General features: G+C 43.1%; 1 protein-coding gene across 4 annotated transcripts in view; it reads right to left on the minus strand.

The window, feature by feature from the left end:
* HTR4 (5-hydroxytryptamine receptor 4) overlaps window positions 1–22,106 on the minus strand; it is a 241,880-nt gene that overhangs the window by 161,253 nt on the left and 58,521 nt on the right. For all 4 annotated transcript variants that reach the window (XR_012656299.1, XM_032794387.2, XM_032794386.2 and 1 more), the window contains exon 2: window positions 671–752. Coding sequence is in view for 3 of the 4 variants with exons in the window: in XM_032794387.2 (XP_032650278.1) it covers window positions 671–696 (26 nt within the window). In the remaining variant the exon portion in view is untranslated. The remainder of the gene's footprint in view (window positions 1–670; window positions 753–22,106) is intronic.

The raw sequence follows: 22,106 nt of genomic DNA on the forward strand, positions 1-22,106 counted from the left end.
GCAGTTCTCAGTCCATGAAAGGACCTTCCCTTTTATCCCATGACAGCTTAATTTACGTAAGAGCCTTTGGTGAGGGACCTTGTCAAAGGCTTTCTGGAAATCTAAGTACACTATGTCCACTGGATCCCCCTTGTCCACAAGTTTGTTGACCCCTTCAAAGAAATCTAATAGATTAGTGGTGTTATTAGATTTCAGTGGTGTTATTCTAGGTTTACCTCTGTGTAAGGAAGAGGATAACCAGGCTCTTCATTTTTATAATAAAAATCAAAAAATAATTTTTGAATAAAAATCTAGGAGCAAATCCTCAGCTGGTGTAAACTGACTCTTGCCCTCCTCTCTCCCCACCCCTCCCCTCAACTTAAACAGCTCCCTCAGGTTAGGCTCTGACTTGTGACATGTGGGAGATGTGATACAGAGCTTAGTAATGTTGTATTGCACTACTGTGGGTTTAGCTGTGGTGGCTCCACATTCATAAAAATAACAGCGCAAAGCTACCTAACCAAGCATACTCAAGGAAACCCAAAACCAAATATTGCTGCAGTAGCAATACAGGCAAGCAGAAAAATCCAACATCCCGCAGCTTTGCAAACATGCTATGTTATTATTGACCTCCTGCAGCTCCATAGCCAGAAGATCTGCAATGTACAGTATGCCACACGGTTTCTCCTACCTCACATTAACATCAAGTTCTTCCATCACAGGCAATAGGCATACGTAGCTGGTAGTTCAGCGCCCATAGAAGAAACCTGGTCCTGGAGTGGAGACAGTAAGAAAAGATAATTATAAGTTAAATGGTCTGACCTTTGTGTGCTTTCCCCCATTGTGGAAATGCCCTTATATTGGCACCGTTGCCCTGTGCCCCTCTAGCTGGAGTTTGCTTGAAAAGAAAATGAATAAATAACACATAAAAATAAAACCAATGTGGCTTTAAAATCTTTATATAAGAGAGGAATTACTTGCATTGTCCACATGGAGGAAATGTAGCTATTTATAACAACACTGAGATACACAAACCTATGTGTGAGAGTGAGTCGAAAACAGGTTTAGCTAATCCTTCTATGGTTCTGTCTCTATTATTATCTACTCATATATAATCATGTGTGTATAGCACTTTAAAGACAAAGGGCAAAAGCCTGGCTCCACTGAAGTCAATGGCAGAACTCCCATCCATTTCAGCGAGACCAGCTTTCACCCAAAAACACTGAGATCAAATTTTGATCTCATTTACACTGGTGTAAATGTAACAGGCACTGAGTCTTTGGCCCGTTCTAGTAGCTGGTCCACATAGAAAGTTTATGGGCCTGCTACCATTCTTACCTAATGCATTAGTCCTTTAACTCAAACAGTAGAGGCTTGTGATTTTAGATGAAGATAGCCCAGGCTCAGTCCCTGCTGATGACCCAAGTTATCATATACATCACGAGCAACTCACCTGAAGTCATTTACACAGTAACTGACCTGGAGCAACGTCACTGAATGTAATTGAGTTACTCTGGATTTACTAGTATAACAGAGATCAGAATCTGGCCATGGGTCCCTTCCTCAAGCTACAATCTAAGGGTCATATCCTACAAACACTTATTCACTGGACTAATCTTAGGCCTGGTCTACACTGGGGGGGAGGGGCGAGGATCAATCTAAGATACACAACTTCAGCTACGAGAATAGCATCGCTGAAGTCGACGTATCTTAGATCGAATTAAAATTACTTTCTTCATGTCCTCGCGGCACTGGATCGACGGCCGCAGCTCCTTCGTCGACTTTGCTTCCACCTCTCGCACTGCTGGAGTTCAGCAGTCAACGGGAGAGCGATCGGGGATCAATTTATCACGTCTACACTACACGCAATAAATGAATCCCCGATAGATTGATCGCTACCCGCCAATCTGGCGGGTAGTGTAGATGTACCCTTATGCTGTCTGGCCTAAGGTTAGATAAGACAGAGCATGGTAATGACAGCGATTCTAGACCAGGGGTTGGGAATGGGATACAGGCTTACGGGCCATCCCCATACTAATGAAATGAATGCTTAGACTCCCATTAGCTTCAATGGGAGCTGGTCCAGATCCTTAGGCACTTACTTGGTTGCTCTCTTTACACCTCATGTTGGTTTTCTCTCTTTTTTTGTAATGTCTCCAAGTTGAGCTGAGGCAGGAGAGAGGGGTTATTTGTATCTGTTTGCTGAGTCCCTTCTCTATAACCTCCTGGCATCAGATGCCTTTATTTATTCTATTTATTTGCAGGTTTAAATCACACCAATAATCATATGTAGCTAGGCAGCAAAGAGGTTACTAAAAACAAACACAAACCTTAGCACAGTAGGTGATGCAGTCGCCATCAGTCAATGCCCAAAGCAGACCCCAGCCCTGAGGAGAGTAAATAAAACTCAGTGAAGCAAACAAAGGCCACAATGAAGAAAAAGGCCTCCCAGACTGCCTTAGGACTCTCAAACTCGCCTGTGGAACACTGTCAGTAGGAGCTACTCCCTAAGGTACAAGGGCATCCAGCTGAGAAGATTCAGTCACTGGTCATGGAATGCTGAGTACCTTTCATCAATGGCAAGAATACCTCAGTGGATCCACCTGCCATGCCACGATCTTGCCTAAAAGCTTCTCCCGTAACTCAGGGGAGCTCGCACTTCATAAGTCACCAGTATAGCCTATTGTTGCATAGTCTTGTGAGAGGAGACTGCTTTGCTTCAGTCTATAGTTTCCAACCTGTGACTGCTGATCTTTGATGTTGCCAGTATTGTCTGTTCCATTTTGTTTGCAGATCATTGCTGCGTTTTGTTATAAAGCAAAATGAAAATGAAGGGCAAGGAAATGATTTTCCTTTCTAATTTCTCAGTATTCAGTAAGCCAGATGCTGCAATGCAGGAAAGACGTGAAATGTCAGGTTCTGGCCACTACTGTGTGAGTGTAGCGAGGGCTTTTCCCTTCATCTACACTCCTGAGCAGTGGGCAGAATCCCACTCCCTGAAAGAGAGAGGAGGTGTGGAGTCAGGTGGTGGTTTGCAGGGAAAACACATTGTTCCCTGGTGCAGAAAACAGCAGCTGCAGCTCCTGCATTTGCTTCCCACCTCCCACCTATTGATATGCTGCCCACCTCTATTCTCTGCAAACAGATCGCCCCACCTACATTGCGTGGCTGATACAGCTACGGTTTGGTTGGAAGTACAGACACAACCTGTGTATATTTTCCCATGTGATTCCTTCAGACTCCAGACCCTATCTGCATGAACTGTCTGTCTCTGCCTTAGTGCTGCATTTTCAGTTAAGTAACCTGTTTGCTGAAGATTTCCCACCATCATGAAAATAAAACAAAAATCTCATGCAAGAGATTACATCTCCCTAGCACAAAATACAAATATGAGAATTCACAGCATGAAAGCTTATGACATGTATGTATCATGTAGAATTGAGTAATCAAGATTCAGTCTCCGAGGAGAGAGCACAGCAGGATTTTATTATACACACAGGCCTTCTGTACACTTGGGAAATTCAAGCTCAACATGCTTCCTGAAAGCCTTTCAAAATATCCCACTAGCCACTGCTTCAGGGAGCAATGTCCAAAACTACAGAGCTAGGTACCCTGAAGACTGTATGGCCTGGTCTACACTACGCGTTTAAATCGATTTAAACAGCGTTAAATCGATTTAACGCTGTACCCGTACAAAATGTTTTATTGATTAAGAGCAATTTAATAATGATTTTGTTATTCAGAAGAGGGTAGATAAATGATATAAATATGGATTAGGGTTAGTGTGGTGGAATCGATTATTGTCCGGGTATCCCGTGACATGATGTATGGAGAATCTGACTGGATGCAGGGGAGGTAACAGAAAATCCCGCGAATTCTGAATATCATTTCGTGTTTGCCCGCGTGGAGTCTGTATAAGCAATGGGTGGGATGCAGTCAATCCAAAAGAGTTCAGCATGGACGTAAGGGGATACTGATTGATGTTTAGGGGAGCAAATCTGTTGTTCAGAGCTCCGTTACAGAACAGAAATGACAGCGTTGAAAAAATTCCAGCTACAGTGCTGCTGATGTGTAAGGAAAGCAAAGAATAATGGCACCCATGGAGGGAGGGAGGGGGTAACTGAGACGAGTTCCAGTTCGAGCAGATCTGAAGTTTGTCTTCTGGCTGAGTCCATGTGTAGGTCAACAATGTCTGGGTGTAGGGAATTAGCTCTGTTCTTCCCCACACTGAAAGAAGGGAAAAATCATTTTTGACTTCTTAATGTACGCTATGTGTTACTGTGCTGCTGGTAGACGATGTGCAGCAGTGAAGAGTTCGTTTCTCTCGTTGGTGGAGACGGTGCAGTGAGGTAACTGTATATGAACCCTGAGCGCTCCAACTTTTAACTGAATATGGGGGCGCTGGTAAAAAGGAATGATTCTGTGATCCAGTAGATAGGCAGAAGGCGTAGTCTCATCATAGAACTGGGGGCTGAGCTTCAATCAGACCCTCCTTTCCTGTGTAAGAAAAGATTCTGTATGCTGGACTGTCATAGCAGCAGCATCCTGGGCTCTCTCCCGACGGTTATTGTCCTGCCTGGACTGTCATAGCCCGGGAGGCTGCTCCCCATTTATCTCACTAACAAGTCTTGTTTTTATTCTGCATTTTTATAATTCATGACACAAATGGGGGGGACACTGACAGGTGGCCAGGAAGGTTGGGGGAGGAGGGAAGCAACGGGTGGGTTGTTGAAGGGCACCTGTAGAAAATTGACACGGAGCAGCTGTGCTCTGATACACTGGTCCTCTAGTACACTTGCCCTTATTCTAGGCAGGACTGACTCTATTTTTAGAACCATAAAGGAGGGATTGATCGGGAGTCATCCCAATTTTGTTTTGCGCCTCGGCCGATCTCATGCCAGGGGCACTCATGATAGCAGGGACAGTACAGAGGGGAGAAATAACCAGTCATCTCATTGCAGTTTACTCCAGAGTAGACGGTACAAGAAAACTGGTAACCTCTCTGCTATCATGCAAAAGCAAATGAATGCTGCTGTGTGCGTGGAGTATCGCCTCTGTCCACGGCATCAGTAACTATATGGTGCGGAAAAAAAAAAGCTGAACGGGCTCCATGGTTGCCGTGCTATGGCGTACTGCCAGGGCAATCCAGGGAAAAGGCGCGAAAGGATTGTCAGTGTTGTTTTCCCGGAGGAAGGAATGACTGACGACATTTACAGAACCACCGCCATGATTACCCGAATTCCAAGGGGGGGGGGACTGGGGAATATGGGATAGCTAGGAATAGCTACACAAATGCAACACTTCAGAAATCGACCTAGCATGCCATGGGAAAGCGATTACTGTGCCTAGTGTGGCCGTGTGAAATCGAATTTATAATATCAGTTTTATTAAACCGATTTTAGCTAATTCGATATTATCGCATAATGTAGACGTGGCCTATAACTGCATTAGCATAGTGCAAGGACAGTGTAACTATGGAGGAAATTCTGCAAGAAACCTGTATCCAGAACAGCACATCTTGCTGTTTTTGCAGATGTTATTCTCTATGTTCCCATGAAGTACAGTGTCATAGGTATTCTTTCACAGCACGAAGTGTGCAGTTCACTAACTCCAGATGCAAAGGAGATCTAGTCCACCTGGCATTTAGGTCATTTATGCAGGGCCGCCGGGGGGGGGCAAGTGGGGCAATTTGCTCCAGGCCCTGGGCCCCGCAGGGGCCTCCATGAGAGTTTTTTGGGGCCCCTGGAGCAGGGTCCTTCACTCGCTCTGGGGGCCCCGGAAAACTCTAGCAGGGCCCAGGCCCCCGGAGCTTCTTCCGCTCCGGGTCTTCAGCAGCAATTCAGCAGCGGGAGGTCCTTCCTCCCCAGGACCCACGCCAAAGTGCCGGGTCTTTGGTGGCAGGGGGCCCCCCAGGGGCAGCTCTAGGTATTTTGCCGCTCCAAGCATGGCAGGCAGGCTGCCTTCGGCGGCTTGCCTGCGGGAGGTCCTCGGTCCCGCGGATTCGGTGGCACACCTGTGGGAGGTCCACTGAAGCCGCGGGACCAGCGGCCCCTCCGCAGGCATGCCACTGAAGGCAACCTGCCTGCCACCCTCGCCATGACTGGCAGAGGGCCCCCCGTGGCTTCCCGCCCTGGCACACGCTTGGCGTGCTGGTGCCTGGAGCCGCCCTTGGACCCCCCGCTGCTAAAGACCCCAGAGCCCCTGAATCCTCTGGGCGGCCCTGCATTTATGCCACATGAACATTTCTGATGCTACCTTCTAGATCCTCTACAGGGAAGAATTCAAGAAATCCCTCCCAGCTTCTTTAGTTAACTAGCCAATCTTGTTTGCCTGTGACAAGCACATCTGTGATGATCCCTGCTAGTGTGTTGATGCAATTCTCCTGGTTTATGCTCTTTAGGTGTTTTGCAGCAAAGCCACCAAAAGAGATAAGTGTCACAATTCTACCCCAGTTTGTTACTCCATCATTGAAAACATGGGTTGCAACAGCAGTCACTGACTTTAGATCCTCCTCATTCTTGATGTCTAGTTTCCAAAACATCCCTTGGAAGGCGATCTGGTGCTCCTCAATGAGGCCACTGCCGACTGTTGCTGTCCCACCAGTTCAGTTAGCAATGGTTCAGTTACCTGGGGTAGATAAGGTCACACCTGACTGCTCCAGTGACCAACTTGTCCCATTCTTACTTTCCTCTGCAAGTAAATTTCCACTGGCCTCAAAGGAATACTGCATAAAACCGAATCTCAAAGCTGAATTCTGCATTAGACCTCTGTTTAATATTCCTTTTATAAAAACTAAGTCATGAGAATTTTGCTTCAAGGCAGATTGGCAGAGGCCTTGGAGGGTTTTTGTCTCTCTCTACAGCATGGGACGTGGGTCATTTGCTGGAGGATTCTCTGCACCTTGAAGTCTTTAAACCATGATTTGAGGACTTCAGTGGCTCAGACATAGGTTAAGGGTTTGTTGCAGGAGTGGGTGGGTGAGATTCTGTGCCCTGCACTGTGCAGGAGGTCAGACTAGATGATCATAATGGTTCCTTCTGACCTTAAAATCTATGTCTCTAAGATGTCTTTACCACTTACAGATGTCCCCTGAACTTAGCAAATTCCCCAATCTGGTATATTTTTCACATGCTTTATTTCTATAAATAAAGGCAGCAAGATAAATCCATAACTATGGCCCCAATCCTGTGAGTGGCTCTATAAGAACAACCCCTTTCACCATGCAAAATAACTGGCAGGATCAGGGTATTAATTTGTAGTCTGGGATCGAGTTGGCCAGAGGATGACAATTCTGTGTTGTGTCAACTTTTGAAGTTTCAAAATTTATTTTTGTTCCACATTGGAATGAAAGCAAGTCCTCCCAAACATTTTTGATTTGTGTCAAAAGCCACTCAAAAAGATCAGATTTTCAGTTCTCCCTCCCTATCTCTCATATCAGAAGTTACCAGCGAGTCCTTGACTTCAGAAAACCCTCTGGATGAAAACTTTGTTAAAACCTATATATCTCTGTGAAACATTTCAAGCTTTGGAGAAACAGCTTATTTCAATGAAAATATATTTTTGAAAATGTTCCCATCCACATCTAGCTGGGATGTTTAAAGGAGTAACCAATTTTCTTAGGGTTCTTTGAAAATCCCTGTCATAAATAAGAGACAAGGTGAGAGAGGTAATATCTTTTATTGGCCTGACTTCTGTTGGTGAAGGAGACAAGCTTTTGAGCAACAGAGCTCTTGCAGTTCAAAGTTTGTCTCATTCACCAACAGAAGTTGGTCCAATAAAAGAAATTACCTCACCCACCTTGTCTCTCTAATAGTCTGTGACCAACATAGCTATAACAACACTGTCATAAATGAATAATATTTTTATTTTAAAAGAATAATAATACAAAAAGAAGTCAATTGAAGAGGATTGCAAATCTGGCTGGAAAAAGCAATCAAGAAGGCTAGGTAAATTAGTTTCACTTTTTACATGAAGTTCACACTGACAATGTTAGTTGGAAATAGTTTTCCTATAGCATTGCAGAGTACAGCCACGTGAATACATGGTACTCTTGTAATTATAAAGAAATTAATGATTTTCAACACATGGTAAACAAAATGTAGCATGCCCCAGTGACTTTAATTGGTATGAATATTAATGTAATTTCTAATAGTATCAAAACTCCATCTTGAGTTAACAGAAATGAATATGCTTCTATGAGAAACAATTTGTGTGTTTACTACAGGTGACCCAGTGCAAAAAAAATGGGACTAATTTCTAGGATCATGTCTTCAAAATACATTCTAATCTCTTTCAGGGCTAGGTTGGAGTTACAGAGCTTAAGGCCAGAACAGATCATAGATCATGTAGTCTGACCTCCTGTTTATCACAGGTCACCCAGCATCCACACGCTAAACCCAACAACTGAAATTAAACCTAGAATTAGGTTCTCTCGTTACGAGTTTACAGAAAGCTTAACAGAGTGTCACTGCTATAGTGCTACAGTAATGATATACAGTTTCTTGGGATCAATGGAAAGAGAATGGGAGTTTAGATACACACCCTGGAAATGACTCTGGAAATTTACTGTAGGTGCATGTTTAGAACACACCTCTGGCTCAGTACTGACTAAAGTACACTGAACAGTTCAATCTTTATGGGCCAAACTCTGAAGTTGCTACTAAGCAAAAACTTCTACTGAAGTCAAGGGTGTTGCCTAAATAACTTCTAAGCGAGGAAATTTCAGGATTTGGCCTTTAGTGATAATCCAACTTCCCAACTGGTCCTTCAAATGACACTTAAGATCAAGGTCCTGGTCATTTCTGCTCATTAAAGACTCCATGGCACCATTTTGCAGGCACAGGACCTCAGGTGTAATACAAACTGAATTAACTGGTTAAGGGGAAAAGTGCATGTGAATGGATCTGATAACGAACTTTGTTTCAAATCAGCTCAGGTGCATTTTTACCCTTGGCAAGTTAATTCAGATTTGCATAACTGACAATTATGAAATAATCTAAATAACAAACAGAGCTGTCAATAAATGGTAGTAATAACATGCCAACCCTTAGCCGTCACCCACCATATGGAAACAACAAAGCACTGTTTGAACATTAATTCTGGTTAAAATTGCCCCTGAAAGTGTGGGGTCTTCTTCCCATTTTACAGAGGAGCAAACTGAGGCACAAAGTGTTAAAGTGACTTGTCATCTTAGTTCACACTGGGAGTCAGTGGTGGAGCCAGAAGCAGAACCCAAAATTCCTGGGTCTCAGCCCTGTTCTCTAAACCAGTCTATTCTGCAGAATTGATGTTAAAGTACCATCCAAGAACATCTGTCATCCCACTGCTTTAGAATCATTACGCATGCTGCCTTTGTATGCCAGTGGAAGGTAAACAGAAGGGGGTGGTATCAGTATTTTAAAAGTCATTACTGACTTATTTTTACTGAAATCTCCAAAGAGAAAAAATCTGAAAGAATTTACCTTTATTCTTTAGAACTTGCCCTCTGTCACAGACAAGAGGAGGAATCTGTTCTTTGCTACAGGGACAAAAAGTAGCTATTAAAAATAGCTTTAGTAGCAGGAAGTTACAGAATTGCTTCACTGTAATCTACTCTGGATACAATTCTAAATCAAAATGTAAGTGTGGGTGTGTGTAAGGGATAAATCGTTACCTGCTTGTGATGCTCCTGCCCCCCAATGTTGCTTTGCTAGAGCAGCAACTAAGAAATTATTTGGGAATCATTTTGAAACATGCAAAGCTCTCAGTGTCAGTACAATGAGACTCATCATAGATCTGTGATCTCTCAACATGACCAGATCACAATGAAGAAAATTCTCACCAGAGTAAATGATTCTTCAGTCCCAAATAGCTTGAGCGACATTTAAATTGTTCGTAATGTTTGTAAAGTATATTGACTTATTTATTTATTTGTATGACATAGTACCTAGGATCTTCAATCATAGGCCCCCCACTGTGGAAGGTGTTGTACACAGAACAAACAGCTTTCCAAAGGGAGCAGTGGAGGCAAAAGACATATCTGGCTTCAAGACTAAGCTTGATAATTGTATGGAAGGAATGGTATGATGGGATAGCCTCATTTTGGCAATTAATTGATCTTTGACTATTAGCAGTAAATATGCCCAATGGCCTGTGATGGGACACTAGGTAGGGTGGGATCTGAGTTACTACAGAGAATTTTTTCCTGGGTGTCTGGCTGGTGAGTCTTGCCCACATACTCAGGGTTTAGCTGATCACCATATTTAGAGTTGGGAAGAAATTTTCCTCCAGGGCTGATTGGCAGAGGCCCTGGGAGTCTTTCGCCTTCCTTTATAGCGTGAGGCATGGGTCACTTGCTGGAGGATTCTCTGCACCTTGAAGTCTTTAAACCACACGTTGAGGACTTCAACAGCTCAGACATAGTCACAGTTTGTTACAGGAGTGGGTGGGTGAGATTCTGTGGCCTGTGTTGTGCAGGAGGTCAGACTAGAAGATCATCATGGTTCCTTCTGACCTTAAAGTCTATGAGTCTATGAGCTACTTCTGCCCTTTTTAGTTCTCATTTGAATTTTAACTTCAGGCATTTGTAAACCCTTAAATATGTAAAGTCCATCCAAAATTGTTAACTGCTTGCAAAACCATAGCTCCTACATGAAGATGATTTTCGGTCTGCGGTTTGTGGGGAGGAAAAAGATGTCTGATATTAAGGCCCAATCATACTTTTTTCAAAGAAAGCTTCAAATATTTAAAACTTACAATTTACAATAAGAAAAAGTCACACCTAGCAACTAATCTACCAAGATGGAGCTAGGAGCATAATTATCTTAAGAAGTAAGCCATCAAAACCCAGGAATTCTCCTGAAAATGAAAAATGGGCCTTAACTGTAGTGCTGCTATCCTGATAAATAAGATTGACATAAATAAAAGAATATAGCATTCCACTGAGTTGAAAACCCGACTTTTTCCTGAGTAAACAGCACATTTTTCAGACATATTCTACAATGTCTATAATTGGATAATTCATTCAGTCAAGAAATAATTTATTTTTCCCCATCAAACACTTTGATGAAAACACTTCTTTTTTTTCCATCAAAATTTTTCTTCCATTTTGGGGGCTTTTGTAGAAAAACTGAAAACCAAAAATTTCACTTAAAGCAGAAAAATTTAGAATTTCAATTGGCAGGATTTAAGTTCTTCAGTGGCAATCTAAATTTTTTGGTGAAAGGGGAAGTTTTTGTTTAAAATGTCTGTTTTATCAAAAAGTCATTTTCCATAAACAAAAGTTTTGATGGAAAATTATTGACCAACTCTAATAGATCAGTTTATGCAGGTACACATGTGATAGAGACATACATTCATAGTACACCCACACCATTAGTACTGCATGCAGTTCTGGCCACCGCATCTCAAAAAAGATATATTAGAATTGGAAAAGGTACAGCAAAGGGCAACAAAAACAGGTAGGGTTATGGAATAGCTTTCATATGAGGAGAGAGAAAAAGACTGGGACTGTTCAGCTTGGAAAAGAAATGATTAAGTAGAGAAATGATAGAGATCTATAAAATCATGAATGATGTGGAGAAAGTGAATAAGTGCTATTTACCCCGTCACATAACACAAGAACCAGGGATCACCCAATTAAATTAATAAGCAGTAGGTTTAAAACAAAGGAAAGGAAGTACTTCTTCATATTACACACAGTCATCCTGTGGAACTCGTGGCCAGGGGATGTTGTGAAGTCAGAAAGTATAACTGAGTTCAAAAAAGAATTAGCTATTTTCATGGAGGATAGGTCCATCAATTGCTATTAGCCACAACGATGAGGGATGCAACCCCATGCTCTGGATGTCCCTAAACCTCTGACTGCCATATGCTGGGGCTGGATGACAAGTGATGGATCACTCAGTAATTGCCCTGTTTTATTCATTCCTTCTGAAGTACCTGGCAGAAGTACCTGGCAGTATCCAGAAGACAGGATATTGGGCTAGCCGGACCATTGGTCTGATCCAGTATGGTCATTCTTATGTTCTTATCCATATGATAAAATTGTGCAATTGTGTGAGAAATTAATTTGTCTTATACCTTTTATAGTCTTACCCACGTTCTGCCCTCTAATCTATTGCCCCCCAAGACATTCCAAAATTCCTAACTTCTGAACACCTTGAAACAGTTTGTCTCCCTCTCCCCCATTTTAAATCCAACTTTCACAGAAATATGACTTTCCCCCATAAATGTGGAAACAGACAACATTCAGACCTGAACCAGTGACACGTTTCAGGTCCCATATCTCTCAACTTTTCAGGGCTAGGAACATCACCAGTCTTAAAGCCCCAAAAAGGACAGATTAGCAACACTCTAATGGGTACAGCACTTCCAGCTAGCCCTGAACGGTCCTGATGTACAGGGCCTTAAAACAGTGACTTCATTAGCTATTTCAGGTCATTCTTTCTATTTCAGGCCAGCACATCCCTCGGCCCGCGCCTCTTCCCACAGCCCCCATTGGCCTGGAGCAGCGAACCATGACCAGTAGGAGCTGCGATCGGCCGAACCTGCGGACGCACAGCTAAACAAACCAGCCCGACCTGCCAGGGGGCTTACCCTGGTGGGCTGCAGGCCAAAGCTTGCCAACCCCTGCTTTAGAGGTTTCTAAAATAGGACTAGTTATCATTTTTCTCTCCCTCTTAGTCCAATGTGATTGGCGCATTGCATCTAGAGACCCTTCAGTGGTATGAAAAGAGCATCAATAATATTTTTTAAAATTCTTCCAAACAGTTTTACTCTAAAACATACAACACACGTAGAATACAATGTGGTATGGTATTAAAGGGTTTAATTGATGCTCATTTAGGATGACCTGTATGACTTGCTCTGTCACTCATGGATAATGCATCCTTTCCAATTCGTACCACTCATATACCACACACCCCATCATGTATCCTGCTATGTACAGAAAGTATCTCTTCTGTTGTCCTTTACAGAGATTCCCTTGGCATGATACAGCCCTGTGGGTTCCTGTAGCCCTGCCAAAGTAGCTTCTTCTTGCAAATGTTTAATTTATAATGGATCAAGAGTAGTGTTTCTGCATTACAGAATTTACTCCCGCTGCCAACAGAAATGGTTATGGAAGCCAAGATCACCTCCTGCCTTCTCTCATGAAGCCAAAAATCTATCCACCTCGAGCTCTCAGTGAACAAGCCATGCTTAACCTGATCCAGGAAGAACGCCTCTTTTCCAGATCCTGACTCCAGTTCCGCCACATCTGCATGCCCTCGTCTTTCAGATATCTTGCTGCTGGTTTGCACTGGGTCAGGGCTGGGATGCATCTCTTCCACCTGTTGGGCACTCCTGTCTAAATGAGTCTTGTTTTATTTCTGATGGGGGACTTCCAGACTGTCAGAAGCTGTAATGAAACAGTAAAGACCCACTCATCTGAGTGATCCACTTAAAGACAACAGCTAAGGAGTCATCTTTCCTACTGCCCTGGGCCAATGCTCAGGAAAATGTTACTCCTGAGCATCTGCCACCTAGGGGTTAAAGTAAGGAGGAGTGCAGTTCTGCCTCCTCTCTGGATCTAGCCACTAAGTACATAGCAAGAACTCTCCCTGCTTGGCTTGTGAGGTGAGAGCTCCTCCTCCTGTTTTAATCTACATTAACTATTGCTGCCACCTAAGAGCACAATGTAAATGCTTTGCCCCTAACCCTCAAAGGCTGCAAAGGAGACTGGCAGTGATTTGGGGGGGAAAGCCAAGTGTCAAGTGTGGGCAAGAATACATTGGAGACAGGGTTGAGGTCATCAGAACCCACTCAGCTGGCCAAAGCAAGACCCACTGCTGAGTCAATCATCTGTCTCACCCATTCAGCACCGTGGCAGCCCCACCCCACTTCACCCCCCCTCTCCAATGCAATTTGCCTCAGCCCCTTTGGGAGAAGGGTGAAGAGAGAAGTCCAAGAGGGAAAATATTTGGAAAAATAAATATATCTTCCCTAACAAACAGCCAATTTACAAGAAACCACAGGAAAGCTTTATTCAGAACCCTTAAGAAATACAAACTATCTGCTCAAAGACTATAAAACAGAGTGAGAGAGAGAGTCCTGCCCAAGCCAATCATGTTTGTCAGGAGTGCTTCTTACCTCTCCCCACCAAAGTTACTTAGTTTGCTGCAGCAACCCTGGCTGCTCCTACCAATAACTGCCCTTGGTAGCATGGCTCTGCCCGGCAGAGAGCAAAATGGCCTACCCACCATACACAACAGTAATAGCTGAGCCAATCCTGCCAGATATTTCTCTTGAGAGCTGCTGATTAAGTGAGACACTGCTACATTCTGGATCCAATTTCCTTCCATCCCACTCAAGCGCTTCTAATTCCACATTCTGTCACTCCCGAGGTGCTGACAACAGAAACATTGAATCATGTTACTGAAAACTTACATCTGAGTTTCCTGCTTGCTGGACTATGCACTTTGATCATTTCAGACACGTTAAAGAGAGCAGGCTTTCACGCTGAGTGAAAAGTATCAAAACTCATTTTCATTTGAGCTAGAGATGGGCTGCAGCTGCAACATTCAGAGACAGATCTGGATTTTAACATCCCTCTCTCCCTCTAAAAGGTTAATTCAAGGGGAGCTAAAGATGAAGGGTGGTCTTGTGGTTAAGGCACTTAATCTCTCCAGGAATCAGTGGAAATAAACATAATAACCCTCCTTCTCCACACCTTTTGTCTGGCTTCTCTATTTCAATTGTAAGCTCTTTGGGGCTGGGATTGTTGCTTATTATGTGTTTGTACAGCACCCAATCCCTCACTGAAGCCCCTAGAGTCACTGTACCACAAATAACAAACATTAATAATGTTTGGATCTGAGGTTTTGGTTCAGCTCCCTAATCAATGTAGAGGCCAGCTGCAAAACTAAAGGTGGGAATGAACCAGAAGTCCTACGTCCCCATCCTCACCACACTCAGGGCTAGTCTACGCTAGAAGCGCTAGAGTGGTGCAGCTGCATGTGGTGATGATGCTCTATGACAATGGGCAAGAGCTCTCCCACTAAGGCAGCGCTGTTCACATCAATGCTTAGGTCGGTGTAACTTATGTCGCTCAGGATGTAGAGTGGCTTTTTCACACCCCTAAGCAGCATAAATTATACCAACATAACCTGTGGTGCAGACAAGCCCATAGGTTTGGGGGTGTGATTTTAGTTCAAGTCCATCTCTAGCTCTAACAGAGAAACAGAAGGTGGGGATGACTGAGGCATGTGAATAACCTCACAACCCTCTCCCCTATCTTCCCATTACAGAAGACTGAAGTCGTGGGATAAGGCTCACCTGACCCACTCCCTTAAGATCTTTCTTTTGAAACATCCCCATTAAATTATTTTTCACTTTAAAAAACAATACACCTAAAGTTCTACTTGTGATCACAAAAAAAAATAGCCATTCCACAGCAACGAGTGAATGGATGCACCCTTAGCTTCCTGTTTTCTTGGGCCAATTCCCCCAGCACAGAGCAAATAGGGCAAGAATTCCAAGACTGTATGCTAGACACACAAGAAGCATCTTACAGGCTGATGTAAGCTTGGAATTATTACCACACTGGTGTGCTGTCAACTGCCAAATCTCAGCACATCATCAATTGAAGCCTTTCCACAGGCATATTCAAATTCTCATACTTGGTAGCAGAAATCTTTCCTTTTTGTTTGCGTGCAGAGATATAGAGATTTAATATGTGCTAATAATATTATAACACTCAGAATAAATATTTCCCTCAATTTCATGATTTTATCCTTTAAAATCACGAATTTGAGAGAGATGTTTATTTTGGAGTTTTCATTAGGGATGATAGGATAAAAACCTCAAACTCTCCCTGCATTTGCAGCCAGAGCTGGGATTCTTCTTCATTTCCTGTGCTGAACTTGTTTATTATAATGTTGCTATGCACTGTTAAAGAGCTGCTGTGTTTCACTCCAGAGGTGTCTGCATTCCATTGACACATGACAGGATCCCTGCGTATGTATCATCTTAAGTTTGTTAAAGAGCTTTGGATGGAAAGCAACTCTATACGTGTAATGTGGTTAATTGTTATTATTACTTATGATATTCCAAAATCCACCATTACTGTTCGAAAATTATTATTAAACAGTAGTCAAACTGCTCTAGCTTATCTGTGGATCATAGAATCATAGACTTTAAGGTCAGAAGGGACCATTATGATCATCTAGTCCGACCTCCTGCACTACACAGGCCACAGAATCTCACCCACCCACTCCTGTAACAAACCCCTAACTTATATCTGAGCCACTGAAGTCCTCAGATCATGGTTTAAAGACTTCAAGGTGCAGAGAATTCTCCAGCAAGTGACCCATGCCCCCACGCTACAGAGGAAGGCAAAAAAAAACCCCAGGGCCTCTGCCAATCTGCCCTGGAGGAAAATTCCTTCCCAACCCCAAATATGGTGATCAGTTAAACCCTGAGCATATGGGCAAGACTCACCGGCCAGACACTCAGGAAAGAATTTTCTGTAGTAACTCAGATCCCACCCCATCTAACATCCCATCACAGGCCACTAGGCTTATTTACCGCTAATAGTCAAAGATCAGTTAATTGCTAGAATTAGGCTATCCCATCACATCATCCCCTCGATAAACTTATCAAGCTTAGTCTTGAAGCCAGATATGTCTTTTGCCTCCACTACTCCCCTTGGCAGACTGTTCCAGAACTTCACTCCTCTGATGGTTAAAAACCTTCATCTAATTTCAAGCCTAAACTTTCTGATGGCCAGTTTATATCCATTTGTTCTTGTGTCCACACTGGTACTGATCTTAGATAATTCCTCTCCCTCCCTGGTATTTATCCCTTTGATGTATTTACAGAGAGCAATCATATCTCCCCTCAGCCTTCTTTTGGTTAGGCTAAACAAGCCGGGCTCTTTGAGTCTCCTTTCATAAGACAGGTTTTCCATTCCTCGGATGATCCTAGTGGCCCGTCTCTGTACTTGTTTCACTTTGAATTCATCTTTCTTAAACTTGGGAGACCAGAACTGCACACAGTATTCCAGATGAGGTCTCACCAGTGCCTTGTATAATGGTACTAACACCTCCTCATCTCTACTGGAAATACCTCGCCTGATGCATCCCAAGACCACATTAGCTTTTTTCACGGCCATATCACAGGATGCAGGAAAGGTAGATGCTGGATATCTTTCCAGGGATCATATCAAGATCCAACTGCCAGACTGAGCTTGTGAATATTTTAGAAAGATCAAGATGTAAGAAGCTTAACTAGTGAAGAGAGGAAAGAAGAGAATGTTTAGAGCAATGGAAGCATGGTGATGCCAACAGAGACATAGATGGGCATTTTACTAAATTCTTTTGTTTCCACTCATGCAGTCACAGACTATTACTGTTCCCTTATCAGCAACAAGGATTAAAAGGAACATTACAATGCAGCTTTCCAACGAGTCAGCCTTTGCTGGAAAGTCATAAGGAAACTTCAGAGCTACTGTACAGCATTTTGGTTCACTGACATTTGTCATAAACTTTATCGGTAGTTTATTGTAAATTTCCCTTCCTTAGTATTACCAGAGAAACTGGATGGCATTGCAAGGTGAATTGCAAGAACACCCATGCAGATAAACATGTTCAACAAGTCAAACAAAAGATAAGTAGTAACTGCAGTCAATTACATGTATTTCATTGTTTAGCTGGAAAAGAAAACACCCACTGCAGAAATGTGGAATGAATGCATTAAGAGAAATGGAAACATTCACTAGTTTAAAAATCTAATGGCAGGTATTGAAGAAAAGATGGAGCAAATGAGATGGGCTGAGTAAAACAAATGACAGAGCCCTTTTATTACATCAGTACCACATGTATATGTACTATAACCCAAAGCTTATTGCAGTTCAATGCAGCTGTATGTTGTTATCTTGTATAGCTGAGAACTTTGCTATTATCAATTACCTGTAATAAATTATTATTTGGTAAAATATATATTTAAAATGAACTCTATTCAGAGACAGCCTTGTGCCAGAGGTTAGTATTACAAAAGACATGCTTGGCCAAATGCTGCTCCCCCTGGCACAGATGTGAAGGTGGAGTAACAAAATTTTCTCCAGATTTACACCAGTATAATCTGGTCCATTGTCTATAAAGCAACACTTCCTACTAGTCAACGCTGGCTAGAGAACAGAGGGAGCAAGCCGGGGAATCTCTCACTTAGACTGAAGCGAGCATCCGTCCTGTCATGGGAACACAAATATGTTGTTCTAAGTGTGACAAGTGATAATTCCAACAATTGCCACACTTGAAAGAACAGTTAATGAAAATGTTACCCTAGAGCCCAGAGTCACCCCCAGTCCTGCCATTTTAAAATGTATTATTACTGTTGTTATTACTAGTCTCCCTTCCGGCTGTGCAAGCAGTACCTGTCTCCTTTCCTTTTCTGATTTAGATTGATTCACACACTGTGTCAAATGCCCTCCTTCATAGCTCTGCCTCACCAGTGACAGAAAGGGGAACAAAGAGTCAAGGTAGATCAGCAATCCTGAAGGAGTCCTGATTTCACTTTCCACAGGAGCACAGACTTCACTGCAGACCACATGACTTAGTTGAGTGGTTCCCAAACTTGTTCTGCTGCTTCTGCAGGGAAATCCCCTGGCGGCCCCGTTTGTGTACCTGCCACGTCTGCAGGTTTGGCTGATCATGGCTCCCAGTGGCCACAGCGGCGGCTCCTGCTTCCAGCAGCTCCCATTGGCCTGGAGCAGCAAACTGCGGCCACTGGGAGCCATGATCGGCCGAACCTGCGGGCGCAGCAGATACACAAACCGGCCCAGCCCACCAGGGGCTTTCCCTGCACAAGCAGCGGAACAAGTTTGGGAACCACTGGCTTAGTTTATGTTTGCACTTTCCCTCCTATTAGCACCATTGCCAGTTTCTTGCCATATTCTTTACTCGTAATACTGGATGCATACCCCTTTCCATCAAGATGCCATGCATGACTGCAATTTTGTAGTGCTGTAATAATGTTAACCTGGCTCTTTTGTTATCATTATTATTATTTATTTGCATTACCATAGCGTTTAGGAGCTCTAATCATAAAGCAGGACCCCATTGTGCTAGCTATCGTACAAACACAGAACATTTCTATCATTGTCCCAAGCTAGATTAGGAGCTTAGCAACCAAAAGCAGGAAATAAACTCAAGACCTTTGGCTTGATTCCGTGAGGTGTGATTCATCTTCTGTGAGGTTCTTGAGTTCACTGAGTTGAGTGAGAAATGACAATACTTAGCTTCTCATAGGACTAGGCCCTCGGAAATATCTTACAACAACTCATGAGAAATTACTTCAGTGGAACTAAACTGAATTACATCTGTTGAGGTTCTCTGACTCTATAGCTTTAAAAAAGAACATTGGCAATAATTTAAGCTCAAAGTTTGAACTGTTTAAAATTCATTTGCAATCTTCTTGTAGCTGTGTTGGGGCCAGGATATTAGAGAGACAAGGTGGGTGAAGTATTGTCTTTTATTGAACCATCATCTGTTGGTGAAAGAGACAAACTTTCATTCTTCTAGTCTGTGTAAGTGCGAAACCTTGTCTCTTTCACCAATAGAAGCTGGTCCAATAAAAGATATTACCTCACTCACTTTGTATTTCTAAAATGCATTTATTAATTTTGGATGACCACACTGATAATTGTGTGTTTGGCAGCATGATTGGATGGACAGCTCTGCAGAAGGAATTATCTTCCAGATGCTTTTCCTAAGAATTCTTCTGACATCACTATTATTGAATTGTAAAACTGCATGACCTCAATGCTGAATATTCTGCATCTTCACTGAGTTTTTGTTTTTTGAATGGATCATAGCATTCAGTTGAGATAAATCCCCAAAGCTCTGAGCTATGGTACATGCAACCAACCAGACAGACTCACATTTGTGCACTTCTTCACCCTTCATTACAAAATAACAGATTCTTCAGACAGAAAATTAGGTGAGCATAATCTTACAAACCCATTCTGTTTGTAGTTCACTTTATTTAAACTAAAAGGGGGTGGGGAGAATTAGCTGATCAACGAACCCGAAACAGAGCATGTCTTTCTCCAGTGCTATAACAAAGAAAGAGAAAAATACACAGAGGTCTGCGGCAGATAAAAAAATGTGTAAGCAGAAAATCTGTGGGGTATTTTTTATGAAACTTATATTTCACCATATACTTCTCTGATCCTCTCTGAGAACAGAGATCCTTCCAAATGTTTTCATAGCAAGGACTCTTGTTCAGTCATTGTAAATACTAATAATTTAGAGGATAAATGGCTACAGGAAAGCCTTGGTGTTATCTGCCCATGATCAGAGAACAACAGCCATACTACACAATATTTCCTATGGGGAAGCTGTTAAGATGGCATCACAGGCTCAGTACTCAGCCCCTAATGTGGCCACTTTGTACTGGTCTGGCATCCAGAAAACTGCCCTACAAAGATTCCACCGATGCAGTGTCACAGGCTGAGTGGGCCATTTAAGGGACTGGGGCTCAGCTCACCTTCCCAGGTGAAGGGAATAAGTCCCAAGATCATAGGATAGAAGATGGTGAAAGCCAGGCCCAGTGGGATACAAAGTGTAGCCTGAGTTCAGAGAGCAAGAGATGAGGAGGGAGCAGAGGGACTCTCCTTAGCTCCTAGGCAGAGGGTCTGGGAGTGCAGTCCTGCAGAGAGCAGGCTAGAACCCAGTCTGTCAGAGGAAAGCTCCAGCCGAAGGGAGTGAAGAGACTTTCCTTAATTCCCAGGCAAAGGGCCTGGGGACAGGGACTGAGACTTGCAGGGAGCAGATAGGTTCCTGAAGGGGATCCTGGGTCAGGAGAAAGGGCCAGATTTATATGCTGAGCTCTTATAGTGAAGCATTAAAACTCAAACCCTGAAGAACAAGGACTAAAATCCCATGGCTGCTAAGTGTGATGCACTGGCCAGAAAATGAGTCTGCTGGCTTATATATGGGCCATTCCTCCAATAGTGTAAAACCAGTGCAGCCAGCTCTGTGCTGCCCACTCCTCCCGCTCTCTGTAGCAGTGGAGAGCCAAAGGTCAGAGGCATAGCCAGTGGCAGGAAAACTGGAGCTCATGGAGCTCTACCTGACCCTCAGCCAGCACTGTAGTTCCTGCAGGACCACTGCAGCTGACACAGCTTAGAGACCCTTCGATCTCCGAAGGACTTAAGGTCAGGGAAGACAGATAGTGCATTAGAGTCACGTTCCCCCTGCCAAGCCAATTCTTTTAGACCATTCAAAGGGTATGTCTACACTACAGGATAATTCCGATTTTACACAAACCAATTTTAGGAAACAGATTGTATAAAGTCGAGTGCACGCTGCCACACTAAGCACATTAATTCGGTGGTGTGCGTCCATGTACCGAGGCTAGCGTCGATTTCGGAGCATTGCACTGTGGGTAGTTAATCTAAACTACCCACAATGAAGTTATTCTAAAAATCCAATGTACCTTTCACTCACAAAGGAACAATCCTTCAACTCTTTCCTGGGATGGGGAAACTGCAGGAATCAGCCTTTACCATAGGACATGATTTACAAATACAAATAATCATGAGTTCATGAAACAGACAGCATTCAGACAGCTATCTCTAAATACAGGCTGTGTCTTGCAAACCTTCACTCCCTTGAGTGGCCCTTAGTCATGCAAATAGATCCATTCAATGAACTGAGGCTAGGTGCATGACTCAAGTCTTGTGAAGTTAGTATTAACTTATTAATTTTGTTTCGTCTTGACTTTATTGCTGTTCAAACTGGTTAAGGTTTCATAACACCTAGTTCTTTTAATCCATTGATTTCAAAGCTCTTCACAAGGATGAGTCAGTATCATTTTCCAGCTGGGGAAAATGAGGCTCAGAGAAGGGAAGCCATATGCCGAAGATCACACAGTATATCCAGGGCAGAGCCAGAAAGAAAAACTCAAGATTCCTGACTCTCATTCCAGGGCTCTCTCCAGTGGGCCACGCTGCCTCTTCTTGCTGAAATTAATGAGAGATGCACCCATATATATATTTTGCATGGATGGCTAATCATTTGAAATAGCAGTCTAGGCAATGGTTATATTTGGCCACAGGAATTAAATATCTGGCAGGTAAAAATGCAGCATGGTTTATTCTCAGTTTA

The sequence above is a fragment of the Chelonoidis abingdonii genome, chromosome 7, assembly GCF_003597395.2.
Source record: "Chelonoidis abingdonii isolate Lonesome George chromosome 7, CheloAbing_2.0, whole genome shotgun sequence".
NCBI lineage: Eukaryota > Metazoa > Chordata > Testudines > Testudinidae > Chelonoidis > Chelonoidis abingdonii.